Source organism: Monodon monoceros, unplaced genomic scaffold (genome assembly GCF_005190385.1).
Source record: "Monodon monoceros isolate NGI ecotype Baffin Bay Population unplaced genomic scaffold, NGI_Narwhal_1 Super_Scaffold_16, whole genome shotgun sequence".
In the NCBI taxonomy this organism is placed as follows: Eukaryota; Metazoa; Chordata; class Mammalia; order Artiodactyla; family Monodontidae; genus Monodon; species Monodon monoceros.
Genome location: NW_021703772.1, coordinates 98842637 through 98858524, shown reverse-complemented (window position 1 = coordinate 98858524; position 15888 = coordinate 98842637). Strand labels below are relative to the sequence as shown.

The 15888-nt window shown below is 36.8% G+C and overlaps 1 protein-coding gene across 10 annotated transcripts in view; it reads right to left on the bottom strand.

Annotated features, from left to right (window-relative positions):
• DPP10 (dipeptidyl peptidase like 10) overlaps positions 1-15888 on the bottom strand; it is a 1301728-nt gene that overhangs the window by 333020 nt on the left and 952820 nt on the right. For all 10 annotated transcript variants that reach the window (XM_029225838.1, XM_029225839.1, XM_029225846.1 and 7 more), the window contains one exon: positions 10455-10549. In XM_029225838.1, coding sequence (XP_029081671.1) covers positions 10455-10549 — 95 coding nt within the window. The remainder of the gene's footprint in view (positions 1-10454; positions 10550-15888) is intronic.

Below are 15888 nucleotides of genomic sequence, written 5' to 3'. Positions count from 1 at the left end.
TGGTGGATGAGGTTCATCCCAAGTCTAGAGCTGGCTGGCTGGTGGGTGTGGCCAGGGCCCAGGGGGTTCTGGGGATCATTCCTGCCCACTGGTGGGCAGAGGTGGTTCCCAGGGTCTCTGGCTGCAAGGCCCTGGAGGTCCTGGGTCTAGTGCCTGTGTACTGGTGTGTGGGTCTCGGTCCTGGACCCTCTGGTGGACACGGCCATGTCCAGGGGAAGGTATGGGCTCAGGGAGTCTTAAGGCAGCCTGTCTGCTGGTATGTGGGGCTGTGTCCCTACCCAGCTGGTTGCTTGGCCTGAGGGATTCCAGTACTGGTGCCTACAGGCTGGAAGGTGGGGGTGGCAGGGCTGGGTTCTGACTTTAATAAGCAGGAGGGAGGATTCCAAAATATTCCTTGACAGCTTCAGTTTCCACATGGGAGAAGGAGCTCCCCAAAATGGCTGCTGCCAGTATTTATATCCTCAGGGTGAGCTCCAGTTACCTCCTGCCTCTCCAGGAGCTTCTCCAAGATCAGCAGGTAGGTCTGACCCAGAGTTCTTTCAAACTACTGTTTCTGCCCTGGGTCCCACAGTGTGTGAGATTGTATGTGCACTCTTTAAGAGTGGAGTCCCTTATTTCCCACAGTCCTCTGGATCACCTGAAAGTAAGCCACTCTGGCCTTCAAAGCCATACATTTTTGGGGCTACAATTCTCGCTCTGGTACCTCTGGCTGGGGAGCCCAATACGGGACTCAGACCCCTTGCTCCTTGGGGAGAACCTCTGCAGTTGTAATTATTTTCCCATTTGTGGATCACTCTCTCAGAGGTATGGGTCTTGAATATACCATAACTCTTCCAACACCCCCAGCTGTCTTGTTGTGATTCGTTCTCTTTATCTTTAGTTGTGGAAGATCTTTTCTGGTAGATTCCGATCTTTCTTATCAATAGTTGTTCTGTAAATAGTTGTAATTTTGGTATGCCTGTGAGAGGAGGTGAGTTCAGGGTCTTCCTACTCTGCCATCATTGTATGCTTTGTCTGAGGCCAGATTTTTAACATATAAAGCCTCCATGATTATAGCCAGCATGTGAAACACCTGGGTGGTCAGAAAACCCTGACAAACTTTCTTTATTTCAAATTTTAAGAGGTGAAATTTTGGTTGTCTTTATCCAACAAATGATTGCTTGTGCCATTCTATTCTTTTTTCCCAACACGTAGCTCTTTCCTCAAACATAAATGAGAAAATAAGCTCCTTGATATCTTGGTGGTAAAAAGATTTTTATCTATCCCCCACCCCAAATATTCAGTGGCAGAATAAGTGAAATTTAAACAAATAAAAATACTGCAATGGCAACCCGCCAGGACTGGCCCCAAGTTTTCTACCTATCTGTGAATTCTTCCTAAAAAAGACAGTAAAACCCACAACACACCCAAGGATCTTAACACCCCAAGCAGAGATTGAACCTGTGCCCCCTGCAGTTGAAGCATGGAGTTTTAACCACTGGACCACCAGGGAAGTCCCTAACTATCAGCTCTATTGAGCCATGTGGCTGACAGGGTCTTTGCCAGGAGTCAGGGCTGAGACTCTGAGGTGGGAGAGCCGAGTTCTGGACATTGGACCACCAGAGAACTCCTGGCCCTACATGATATCAATCGGCGAGAGCTCTCCCAGAGATCTCCTACTCAACGCTAAGACCCAGCTCCACTCAACGACCAGCAAGCTACAGTACAGTGCTGGACACCCTATGCCAAACAACTAGCAAGAGTGGAACACAACCCCACCCATTAGCACAGAGGCTGCCTAAAATCATAATAAGTTCACAGACACCCCAAAACACAACACCAGACGTGGACCTGCCCACCAGAAAGACAAGATCCAGCCTCATTCACCAGAACACAGGCACCACTCCCCTCTATCAGGAAGCCTACACAATCCTCTGAGCCAACCTTACTCACTGGGGGCAGACACCAAAAACAACGGGAATTACGAACCTGCAGCCTGCAAAAAGGAGACCACAAAAACAGTAAGTTCAGCAAAATGAGAAGACAGAGAAATACACAGCAAATGAAGGAGCAAAGTAAAAACCCACCAGACCAAATAAATGAAGAGGAACTAGGCAGTCTACCTGAAAAAGAATTCAGAGTAATGATGGTAAAGATGATCCAAAATCTTCGAAATGGAATGGAGAAAATACAAGAAATGTTTAACAAGGACCTAGAAGAACTAGAGCAAACAAATAATGATGAACAACACAATAAATGAAATTAAAAATTCTCTAAAAGGGATCAATAGCAGAATAACTGAGGCAGAAGAACAGATAAGTGACCTAGAAGATAAAACAGTGGAAATAATGACCACAGATCACAATAAAGAAAAGAGAATGAAAAGAATTGAGGAGAGTCTCAGAGACCTCTGGAACAATATTAAACGCACCAACATTCGAAATATAGGGGTCCCAGAAGAAGAAGAGAAAAAGAAAGGGACTGAGAAAATATTTGAAGAAATTATAGTTGAAAACTTCCCTAATATGGGAAAGGATAGGTCAATCAATTCCAGGAAGCACAGAGAGTCCCATACAGGATAAAACCAAGGAGAAACACGCCAAGACACATATTAATCAAACTATCAAAAATTAAATACTAAGAAAAAATATTAAAAGCAGCAAGGGAAAAGCAACAAATAACATACAGGGGAATCCCCATAAGGTTAACAGATGATCTAGCAGCAGAAACCCTGCAAGCCAGAGGGAGTGGCAGGACATGTTTAAAGTGATGAAAGGGAAAAACCTACAATGAAGATTACTCTACCCAGCAAGGATCTTATTCAGATTTGACAGAGAAATTAAAACCTTTACAGACAACCAAAAGCTAAGAGAATTCAGCACCACAAATTTACAACAAATGCTAAAGGAACTTCTCTAGGCAGGAAACACAAGAGAAGGAAAAGACGTACAAAAACAAACCCAAAACAATTTTTAAAATGGTAATAGGGACATACATATCGATAATTACCTTAAATGTAAATGTATTAAATGCTCCAACCAAAAGACATAGACTGGCTGAATGGATAAAAAAACAAAACCTATATATATGCTGTCTACAAGAGACCCACTTCAGACCTAGGAACACATACACACTGAAAGTGAGGGGATGGACAAAGATATTCCATGCAAATGGAAATCAAAAGAAAACTAGAATAGCAATTCTCATATCAGAAAAAATATATTTTAAAATAAAGGCTTACAAGAGACAAAGAAGTACACTACATAATGATCAAGGGATCAATCCAAGAAGAAGATATAACAATTGTAGATATTTATGCACCCAACATAGGAGCACCTCAATACATAAGGCAAATGCTAACAGCCATAAAAGGGGAAATTGACAGTAACACAATCATAGTAGGGGACTTTAACACTCCACTTTCACCAATGGACAGATCATCCAAAATGAAAATAAATAAGGAAACACAAGCTTTAAATTAAACTTAAACAAGATGGACTCAATTGATATTTATAGTACATTCCATCCAAAAACTACAGAATACACTTTCTTCTTAAGAACTCAAGGAACATTCTCCAGGATAGATGATATTGTGGGTCACAAATCAAGACTTGGTAAATTTAAGAAAATTGAAATCGTATCAAGTATCTTTTCCAACCACAACACTATGAGACTAGATATTAATTACAGGAAAAATACTGTAAAAAATACAAACACATGGAGGCTAAACAATACACTACTACATAACCAAGAGATCAATGAATAAATCAGAGAGGAAATCAAAAAATACCTAGAAAGAAATGACAATGAAAACACGATGACCCAAAACCTATGGGATGCAGTGAAAGTAGTTCTAAGAGGGAAGTTTATAGCAATACATCCTATTTCAAGAAACAAGAACAGTCTCAAATAAACAACCTAACCTTACACCTAAAGCAATTAGAGAAAGAACAACAAAAAAAACCCCACAAAGTTAGCAGAAGGAAAGAAATCGTAAAGATCAGATCAGAAATAAATGAAAAAGAAATGAAGGAAATGATAGTAAAGAACAATAAAACTAAAATCTGGTTCTTTGAGAATATAAAGAAAATTGATAAACCATTAGCCAGCCTCATCAAGATAAAAAGGGAGAAGACTCAACTCAGCAGAATTAGAAATGAAAAAGGAGAAGTAACACCGGACACTGAAGAAATACAAAGGGATCATGAGAGATTACTACAAGCAACTATATGCCAATCAAATGGACAACCTGGAAGGAATGGACGAATTCGTAGAAGAGCACAACCTTCCCAACACTGAACAAGGAAGAAATAGAAAATATGAAACAACCAATCACAAGCACTGAAATTGAAAGTGTGATTAAAAATCTTCCAAGAAACAAAAGCCCAGGTCCAGATGGCTTCACAGGTCAATTGTATCAAACATTTAGAGAAGAGCTAATGCATATCCTTCTCAAACTCTTCCAAAATAAAGCAGAGGAAGGAACACACCCAAACTCATTCTATGAGGCCACCAACACCCTGGTACCAAAACCAGACAAAGATGTCACAAAGAAAGAAAACTACAGACCAATATCACTGCTGAATATAGATGCAAAAATCCTCAACAAAATACCTGCAAACAGAATCCAACAGCACATTAAAAGGATCATACACCATGATCAAGTGGGGTTTATCCCAGGAATGCAAGGATTCTTCAATATATGCAAATCAATCAATGTGATAAACCATATTAATAAACTGAAGGAGAAAAACCATATGATAATCTCCATAGATGCAGAAAAAGCTTTTGACAATATTTAACACCCATTTAAGATAAAAACCTTCCAGAAAGTAAGCACAGAGGGAACTTACCTCAACATAATAAAGGCCATATATGACAAACCCACAGACAACACTGTTCTCAGTGGTGAAAAACTGAAACCATTTCCACTAAGATCAGGAAAAAGACAAGGCTGCCCGCTCTCACTGCTATTATTCAACAAAGTTTTGGAAGTTTTACCCACAGCAATCAGAGAAGAAAAAGAAATAAATGGAATCCAAATCAGAGAAGAAGTAAAACGGTCAGTTTGCATATGACATGATACTATACATGGAGAACCCTAAAGATGCTACCAAGAAAATACTACAGCTAAGCAATTAATTTGTGGAAGTGGCAGGATACAAAATTAATGCACAGAAATCTCTTGCATTCCTGTACACTAATGATGAAAAATCTGAAAGAGAAATTAAGGAAACACACCCATTTACCATTTTAACAAAAACATTAAAATACCTAGGAATAAACCTACCTAAGGAGACAAAAGACCTGTATGCAGAAAATTATAAGACACTGATGGAAGAAATTAAACATGATACAAACAGATGGAGAGATATACCATGTTCTTAGATTGGAAGAATCATCGTTGTGAAAATGACCATACTACCCAAAGCAATCTAAAGATTCACTGCAATCCCTATCAACTACCAATGGCATCTTTCACAGAATTAGAAAAAAAAATTTCACAATTTGTATGGAAACACAAAGGACCCCAAATAGCCAAAGCAATCTTGAGAAAGAAAAACAGAGCTGGAGGAATCATGCTCCTGGACTTCAGACGATACTACAAAGCTACAGAAATCAAGACAGTAAGGTATTGGCACAAAAACAGAAACATAGACCAATGGAACAGGATAGAAAGCCTAGAAATAAACCCACGCACATATGGTCACCTTATCTTTGATAAAGGAGATCAGAATATACAATGGAGAAAAGACAGTCTCTTCAATAAGTGGTGCTGGGAAAACTGGACAGCTACATGTAAAAGAATGAAATTAGAACAGTCCCTAAAACCATACACAAAAATAAACTCCAAATGGATTACAGACCTAAATGTAAGGTCAGACACTATAAAACTCCTAGAGGAAAACATAGGCAGAACACTATGACATAAATCACAGCAAGATCCTTTTTGACCCTCCTCCTAGAGAAATGGAAATATAAACAAATGGGACCTAGTGAGACATAAAAGTTTTGCAAAGCAAAAGAAACCATAAACAAGATGAAAAGACAACCCTCAAAATGGAAGAAAATATTTGCAAAAAAAGTAACTGACAAAGGATTAATCTCCAAAATATTAAAGCAGCTCATAAGCTCAATATAAAAATAACAAACAACCCCATCCAAAAATGGACAGGAGACCTAAATAGACATTTGTCCAATGAAGATATACAGATTGCCAACAAACACATGAAACGTTGCTCAAAATCACTATTCATTACAGAAATACAAATAAAAACTACAATTAGGTATTACCTGACACCAGTCAGAATGGCCATCATCAAAAATTCTACAAACAATAAATGCGGGAGAGGGTGTAGAGAAAAGGGAACCCTCTTGCACTGTTGGTGGCAATGTTAATTGATAAGCCACTATGGAGAACAGTATGGAGGTTCCTTTAAAAACTAAAAATAGAACTACCATATGACCCAGCAATCCTACTAGTGGGCATATACCCTGAGAAAACCATAATTCATAAGGAGTAATGGAGCACAATGTTCATTGCAGCACTATTTACAATAGCCAGGCCATGGAAGCAACCTAAGTGTCCATTGACAGATGAATGGATAAAGATGATGTGGTCCATATATACAATGGAATATTACTCAGCCATAAAAAGAAACGAAATTGAGTTATTTGTAGTGAGGTGGATGGACCTAGAGTCTGTCATACAGAGTGAAATAAGTCAGAAAAAGAAAAACAAATACCATATGGTAACATATATATATATATGGAATGTAAAAAAAAAAAAAAGGTTCTGAAGAACCTAGGGGCAAGACAGGAATAAAGATGCAAATGTAGAGAATGGACTTGAGGACATGTGGAGGGGGAAGGGTAAGCTGGGACGAAGTTAGAGAGTGGCATTGACATATATACACTCCCAAATGTAAAATAGATAACTAGTGGGAAGCAGCCGCATAGCACAGGGAGATCAGCTCCGTGCTTTGTGACCACCTAGAGGGGTGGGATAGGGAGGGTGGGAGGGAGATGCAAGAGGGAGGGGATATGGGGATATATGTATACGTATAGCTGATTCACTTTGTTATACAGCAGAAACTAACACAACATTGTTAAGCAACTATACTTCAATAAAGATGTAAAAAAAAAAAATACTGCAGTGGTATGCAAATCAACTGATGCTATCTCTATGCATGATAAGTCCATAAATATTCCTTGGTTCTAGTCAAACCTACTATTTTGTAATGACCTATAAATAAATAGTTGGACCAAAACATGTGCAGGTGACATTTCCCTTGAATGTTACCGTGAATTTCCTTTCTATACTTTAGGCTATTTTTATAGCATAGTTTTTAAAAGCTTACAGATATTTAGTTTCCCTTTCATATTAGTACACAAGCTTTTTTTTTTTTTTTAATCTTGGTAATGTTTAAGCATATAGCTCAGAATCATGTTTCCAATTTCTTTCTAATCTCAGAGATTTGATAGAACTATTTATGAATGCTGGTGTTTTTTGCCAAGACCACTGGAGATATTCAAATTATTTCCAGTAGAAAGAATACAGCTAATACTTATGAAACATTTTCCTCATTATGACACTGTGAATGAGCTTTTGTTTGAAATAGTTTTGGCTTTATGAGATAACTTTTTCAAACACTTAAAAATGATTAAGAGCACTTTTGGGGCTAAATCACTCCTTTCATGTAACTCCTCTTCAAAAAGTTATATACACTTTAATTTTCTCCTTCATTAGAAGTCCACCTATCTTCACTCCAAAAGAATGCCTTAAGACATAAGCCAATTATTTCAGGAAAATTATTTACTTTTGTTTTATTTTTGACAGTCACAGCCAATATTATCATTACTCATAGTGTCTGCTAACCATGATTACATAGCTAGAAGTGCCCACCATTCATATTTAAAATGTATGTAAGCAGAGAAATGACAATGTGGTGTTATATTAAGTTTTAAAATAAACTGGCAGTCACATTTTTTTTGCAAAATATGTCTTATTATACAATAGGTTATTCTGTTGTCACATTTTAAGTAATAATTATTTTTCTCAATTGCCTTGGTACACTTTACTACAAAGCTTCTTATAGTGATCTAATCCAATTAATTATAATTGTCATTAAAGTACTGCTAATTGCTCAATGAAAAAAAACTGCGCTATAAATAAAAATTTTATGCTCTGATAAGAGATTTTTTTCCCAAGAGTATGACCTGAGAGAGAAAGCATCTCCAGACTTTAGCTTAGCATGATCGTTAAAACACAAGTGTGTTTAATAATGCTATCTTGGAGTTAGAAGGAGAAAATGATTAAATAAGTTCCTTTGAATTCATCTGGATTCGTGTTAATTTGTATTTTTTGTTTGCAGTTCTGAGTTAACTAGTTGGAAACATAAGTCGCATTCCAATCTTTATCCTCAGCCTCCTCCACTGAATTCTGATGCCTCTAGGACTTATAAACTGTTTAATTATCTGTGTTGTGAGATAAATGTCTTCAGGGAGCCTATGAATCTTAAAAGATCAGTAAATTAGAATATTTGTTAAATATGACTCGGTGGTAATTAAGAGTCATGGCCAACATAGAAAAGAGCAGAAATAGACCTCAAAAGGATTTTTAAAAGATTAAACATACAAGCATAAAGATAAAATGGCATTAATTAACACATGGAGAAAACTACAATGAGATGGGGTTGGTGTAAAGTACAAAGTACCAATGACAGAATGAAATAATAACCGACAAGGTTTGTTCTGTTCCTTTTCTGATGTACCAAAGAGACTAAGAAAGCAAGGAATAAATGCTGGAAAAAAAAAAAAAGATAATTAGTGACCAATAGAAGACCTCATTAACCTGTGTAAGGGGATGATCAGTGTGGAACAGTCACATAACCAGATATTCACGTACTACGTGTCTATTCTTAAATACTTGACCACTAAAGGTCTATAACCCCCATCAAAAATGCTACTTTATAATAAAGGAAACAAATGCAAAAATTCATTGAATTTTGCTCTCCAAACTAGTTTTATTGAAATTAATTCACATTGACTTTAATCAGCCGATCATTAGCTGTCATAATTACTGATTCCTGCTTTCTACCTCCTGTTCTATCTCATATGGAGGCTTCTTTCCCATTGATTTCAGAATCTCTCGATGATTCCTTAGCCTCTTCTCTAGTATCCCCGAGGACCAACCAATTAAGAAATAATAGATACTGCTCTATGCTGTTTGTTAAACTTTTTCAGGAAGGTAAGCATTACCTACCCCAAGGAAATCCATATTCTAAGAAAGTGAGCAATATGGCTTACATTGCCTTGGCATTCCACAAGTACTATAAATCATTGCATTCAGAGTATCTGCTCTTCTAATATCGGTGAATTAACTGATTCATTTAAAAATAGAAATGCCATTATTAGTTAGTTAATAACCTAATTGCTAAAGTACCTCAGCTGGTTGGTTTAATTTAATCTAACAAATATATACATATATAATCACTGCATGATTTCAACAACCACTTTTCTCTTATTAAATAAAAACACTAACAGAAGTTTTCACTTCATCTCTTCCACCTGGCCACTCTATTACAAACATGAAGACCAAATGTTTATTCCAGATGTACAAGTAGCAATAAGTACAAAAAGTATCTGATGGTTTGGTTATTCCTTTAATTTGTATAGGAGGTCTTCTGAGGCCTAAGTTCATGTGTTATAACATAGGAACTCATCTAATAGGCAATACATTGAACCTTTGGTTGTATAAAACAATGAGCAAATAACTTTAAACTATTTTTCAGTGGTGTTTGATCCTAGATTTTGAACATTTGAAACAGTTGATTCATTATCACTTACTCAATAGGTAATCATAGCTAAATCTAACCTTAAAAGGACTGAATTTACCCCAAAGTTCATATACATTTATGAGAGCAAAATAAATACATTCAGTTATTTGGATCATTGTTAGGCCAAACAATGATTCTGGAGAAGAGAAATGATACTGATAGAATGCTTAATTATAAAAGAAAAGCATATCAACTCCAACTAAAGGCCAGTTTTAGAAAGCCTGCCTTCTACTTGATTTCGAAAACCACAATTAGAAACAAGTCAGGAAGAATGAAAAGTAAAGGCGGAGAAAAAGTTATGACTTGGGTTATACTAACCTTTTTTTTTTAATTTTGGCATCTGTATGGCTAAACTTACATAGAAAATATTGGAATAAATATTCATTCTAAAAAAATATTATTCTTAGAAACACTTGTTCATTTACTAAAAAGGATAATTGGGTAGAAAACAGAGGAGATGGTCACATGGGAATTTTCTATCAATAGATCTACTGATTCTAATAATATCCCAGCCTTAACTTTTCACTTGAAAAGCTTTGCAAATGCTGAAGCTAAAAAAAATGACCATTATGTATACCAAGAGAGCATTCTAAACAATACTGAAATGATTAAAGTAATTAATTATTCATTACTTACAAAAGTTGTGTTTTCCAATAATAATGTGGTAGTATTTGTTTCTATATTCAGTTTAATGACATGTCCATTCTCGCTTTTATACACCACATCTGTATCTGCAACAAAAAGATATTAACAATTGACAAACACATTGACTAGGTTAATATGAGCGTAGGGGAGACAATGTGCATAATAAACAGACACATTAGAACAATCACTGTTAGCCTTTAATAACCTGAGCAGATTTCTGTACTTAGCTCTCATTAATCCTCTTCAGGAAGCCCACCCAGCACATGGTCTACTGTGCAATGAAAACAGTGTTAGTGACAGGGTCACTCAGATTCTTGGTTGAACAGTGTTAGTGACAGGGTCACTCAGATTCTTGGTTGAACAAATTAAAACATGGGCAACTGATGCCCATTCTAAGATGAGAAATAAGGGACAGAGAAATGCCTCCCATTTCCGAAGCTGTTACTAATTAGTGATCTAGGTAAACTTTCAACGAGGCTGCCAATTAAACATAACTGGACACAATTCTGAGACTATCATATGAAGCATGTTCATGCAGACTTTTTCACAAACCCAGTCCTACCACCGCTCAATTGCCACTCAACCTCTTTCTCCCTTGGGTTTGGAACTGTGCCTCTGGTATTTTGTCTGGATTGTGTGACCACTGGTCAAAATCTCTGAGACTGTATGTGTCCATTGTATCCACTTTTTTCAACTTTAAAGAGAATGATGTTTTCAGTGTAAATAACTGCATTTCGTCTGGACAGCTGTTAATTTTAAATATGTTTGAGTTAAATTCAGCCACATTTATCAGGAAATTAACTCATATGAAGAATACCATAGACTGCAAATACCAACCTGAGACAAGCTGCCAGAAAGGATATTCAGGAGTTAAAAAAAGAAAGATATCTGTATCTACAAAAAAGCTATATAAATAATAGATATATTATACATACATTTATGTGATTAGATAAAAGGGAAGATACCCAAATAAAAGCAGTCTTGAGTGCTTTCTTTTATTTATTTATTTTTTTTGATAATGTCCTTTTCAGTTTTACCCAATTCTAAACTTCTCCATGGTATTGCACCCCCCTAACCGCCTGCCCATTCTTGGAAGAAATATTGACAGGGGTTGGACCTACTATTCACAGTAAATGAAGTTATATAATTTACAATTCTCAGAACCTGGCTTCATCTGCATAATGGTGGTAAACAAATACTGCATGGTGGGTTGTGAAAACTATGTGGAAATGTCTGACAGTTCTGGCAGAGCAAGGTTTTCTGACTCGTTCTCTAGTTATTTCAATATTATAAATAGTAACACCCAGAAGTTATGATGAGAAGCAATCAATACTAGCAAAAATGAAGTTTGTCTTTCTTCCGTGTTCCATTCAGAAGACTGAGAGTCCAATATGACTCTCCTACTAGAGTCAGGGATGGCACAGAAGGCCAATGGCTCTTCTTGACCTTAGTCACATGGGGAGAGTGACACGTTGGAAAGACATGGGCCACAAGGAAAGACAAATAGTGTTTTAAGAAAGGAGAAAAAGAGACAAAGATTTCAAGTTACTATCTGAGTTGTACTTAAGTGTACTGAAAGATGGTCCTATGTGAACTTAAAAATAAGGCCTTGTATCACCTACTGAATTTCTTTCATCACCTATAGATAAATTGGGTTCTTTTTATCATTAACTTCACCTGCTGACCTTTCTAGTGATGTAAGACAAGTAACAGGGTTACGCACATAATAAATATTTATTTTGCTTTCTATTCTTTACCTCTCTTCCCTTTCCTTTCTATCCCAAATATATGATCACAGGCTCAAGAGCAATACTGGTCACCTGTGTTACTCAATTCAGCCTTGCCAGCTGACTCTGGTCTCCTGTCTTCCCACTCAAAATCAACGCTTGCTTTAATCTATAGTCCAACCTCAACTGACGCCTCTGTTATGTTCCTTCATTTTCTCAGTTCTGGACCACCTCTTGGTATGGATAGACACTGCCATCACAGATTAGCATAAATAACGTGTCTTAACAAACATCCTTAAAATATTTTTACAATAAATTAAGAGAAAGAGGGTTTTTCCCCTTCTACTGTACCATGGTAATAAATAGAGCAAAAAGCCAATCAGTGACTGGTTCTTTTCCCAGGGGACCAGCACACTGCAGAATTCTAAATAGGGATGAGAATCTAAGGGCTTAGGGAGAAACAGGAGCCCAGAGAGCATGAATAGTGATTCTTCTTCAACAGAAGAGATAAAATAACATATGGCCTTACTGTCTCTCATAATAAGGAAACCCGCAGCTGATAATGGATTATATTGGGATAGATGAAGGAAAATTAATTTTTATTTCCCTTAGAATCAAAATAGAAGGAAGTGGAGTTTGTTTGAGAAGATAAAGACTACACTTAATTTTTTTAACATCTTTATTGGAGTATAATTGCTTTACAATTGTGTGTTAGTTTCTGTTTTATAGCAACGTGAATCAGTTATACATATGTCCCCATATCTCCTCCCTCTTGTGTCTCCTTCCCCCCCTCCCTATCTCACCCCTCTAGGTAGTCACAAAGAACCAAGCTGATCTCCCTGTGTTATGCAGCTGCTTCCCACTAGCTATTTTACATTTGATAGTGTATATATGTCCATGCCACTCTCTCACTTCATCCCAGCTTACCCTTCCCTCTCCCTGTGTCCTCAAGTCCATTCTCTACGTCTGTCTTTATTCCTGTCCTGCCCCTAGGTTCTTCAGAATCTTTTTTCTTCTTTTTTAGATTCCATATATATGTGTTAGCATACAGTATTTGTTTTTCTCTTTCTGACTTACTTCACTCTGTATGACAGACTCTAGGTCCATCTATCTCAATACAAATAACGCAATTTCACTGCTTTTTATGGCTGAGTACTATTCCATTGTATATGTGTGCCACATCATTTTTTTTTATGATGCACTTTTTTTAATGTTTTTTTAAAATTGAGGTATAGATAATGTACAATATTATATAAGCTTCAGGTATACAACATAGTGATCACAATTTTAAAGGTTATATTCCCTTCATAATTACTATAAAATATTGGCTACATTCCCTGTATTGTACAATATATTCTTGTAGTTTATTTTATAGATAGTAGTTTGCACCTCTTAATCCCCTACCCTTATCTTGCCCCTCCTTCCTTCCCTCTCCTCACTGGTAACCCCTGGTTTGTACTCTATATTTGTGAGTCTGTTTCTTTTTTGTTGTATTCACTAGTTTGTTGTATTTTTTAGATTCCACATATAAGTGGTATCATACAGTATTTTTCTTTCTCTGTCTGACTTATTTCACTTAGCATAATGCTCTCCATGTCCATCCACGTTGCTGCAAATGGCAAAATTTCTTTCTTTTTTCATGGCTAAGTAGTATTCCTTTGTATATCCACATACCGTATATCCATGTATATACCACATCTTCTTTATCGCTTCATCTGTTGATGGACACTTAGGTTGCTTCCATATCTTGACAACTGTAAATAACGTTCCTATGAACATTGGGGTACATGTATCTTTTCAAATTGGTGTTTTTGGTTTATTCAGGTATATACCGAGGAGTGGAATTGCTGAATCATATGGCAACTTTATTTTCAGTTTTTTTGAGAAACTTCCATACTGTTTTCCACAGTGGCTGCACCAATTTACATTCTCACTAAGAGTGGACAAGTGCTCCCTTTTCTCCACACCCTCTCCAGAATTGGTTATTTGTTGACTTTTTGATGATAGCCATTCTGACAGGTGTGAGGTGATATATCACTGTGGTTTTAATTTGCATTTCTCTGATGATTAATGATGTTGAGCATCTTTTCATGTGCCCGTTGGCCATCTGTATGCCTTCTTTGGAAAAATGTCTATTCAGGTCTTCTGCCTATTTTTTAATTGGGTCGTTTGTTTTTTTAATATTGAGTTGTATGAGTTCTTTAACCCCTTATCAGTCATATCATTCACAAAAGTTTTCTCCCATTCAGTAGGTCCGCATTTTGTTTTGTCGATGATTTCCTATGCTGTGCTAAAGCTTCTAGGTTTAATTAGCTCCCATTTGTTTATTTTTGCTTTTGTTTTCTTTGCTTTAGGAGACAGATCCAAAAAATATTGCTGTGATTTATGTCAAAGAGTGTTCTGCCTATGTACTTTCCTAGGAGTTTTATGGTGTCATGTTTTATGTTTAGGTCTTTAATCCACTTTGAGTTTATATTTGTATATAATTTTGTATATAGTGTGGGAAAATGTTCTAAATTCACTATTTTACATATAGCTGGCCGGTTTTCCCAGCACCACTTATTGAAGACATTGTCTTTTCTCCATTGTATATTCTTGCCCCCTTTATCATAGATTAATTGACCATAAATATGTGGATTTATTTCTGGGCTCTCTATTCTGTTCCACTGATGTCTGCTTTTTGATGATGCACTTCTTTTTAAATTTAATAATCTTAAAGAATGTTTCATGTCAGTACACATGTGACTACCTCATTCTTTTAACAGTTGCACAGCGTTCTATTCATGACAATGACATCATTCCTTTATCACTCACCTGTTGTTGAATATTTTTCAACATAGAAAATAGTTCCAGTAAAATACTTTTTTTTTTTTAACATCTTTACTGGAGTATAATTGCTTTACAATGGTGTGTTAGTTTCTACTTTACAACAAAGTGAATCAGCTATACATATACATATATCCCCATATCTCTTCCTCTTGTGTCTCCCTCCCTCCCACCCTCCCTATCCCACCTCTCTAGGTGGTCACAAAGCACCAAGCTGATCTCCCTGTGCTTTGCAGCTGCTTCCCACTAGCTACCGGTTTTACATTTGATAGTGTATATATGTACATGTCACTGTCTCACTTTGTCCCAACTTACCCATCCCCCTCCCCGTGTCCTCAGGTTCATTCTCTAGTAGGTCAGCATCTTTATTCCCGTCCTGGCCCTAGGTTCTTCATGAACATTTTTTTTTTATTCCATATATATGTGTTAGCATACAGTATTTGTTTTTCTCTTTCTGACTTACTTCACTCTGTATGACAGACTCTAGGTCCATCCACCTCACTGCAAATAACTCAGTTTCGTTTCTTTTTATGGCTGAGCAATAGTCCATTGTATATATGTACCACATCTTTTTTATCCATTCATCTGTCGATGGACACTTACGTTGCTTCCATTTCCTGGCTATTGTAAATAGAGCTGCAGTGAACATTGTGGTACGTGACTCTTTTTGAATTATGGTTTTCTCAGGGTATATGCCCAGTAGTGGGATTGCTGGGTCATATGGTAGTTCTATTTTTAGTTTTTTAAGGAATCTCCATATTGTTCTCCATAGTGGCGGTATCAGTTTACATTCCCACCAACAGTGCAAGAGGGTTCCCTTTTCTCCACACCCTCTCCAGCATTTATTGTTCGTAGATTTTTTTTGATGATGG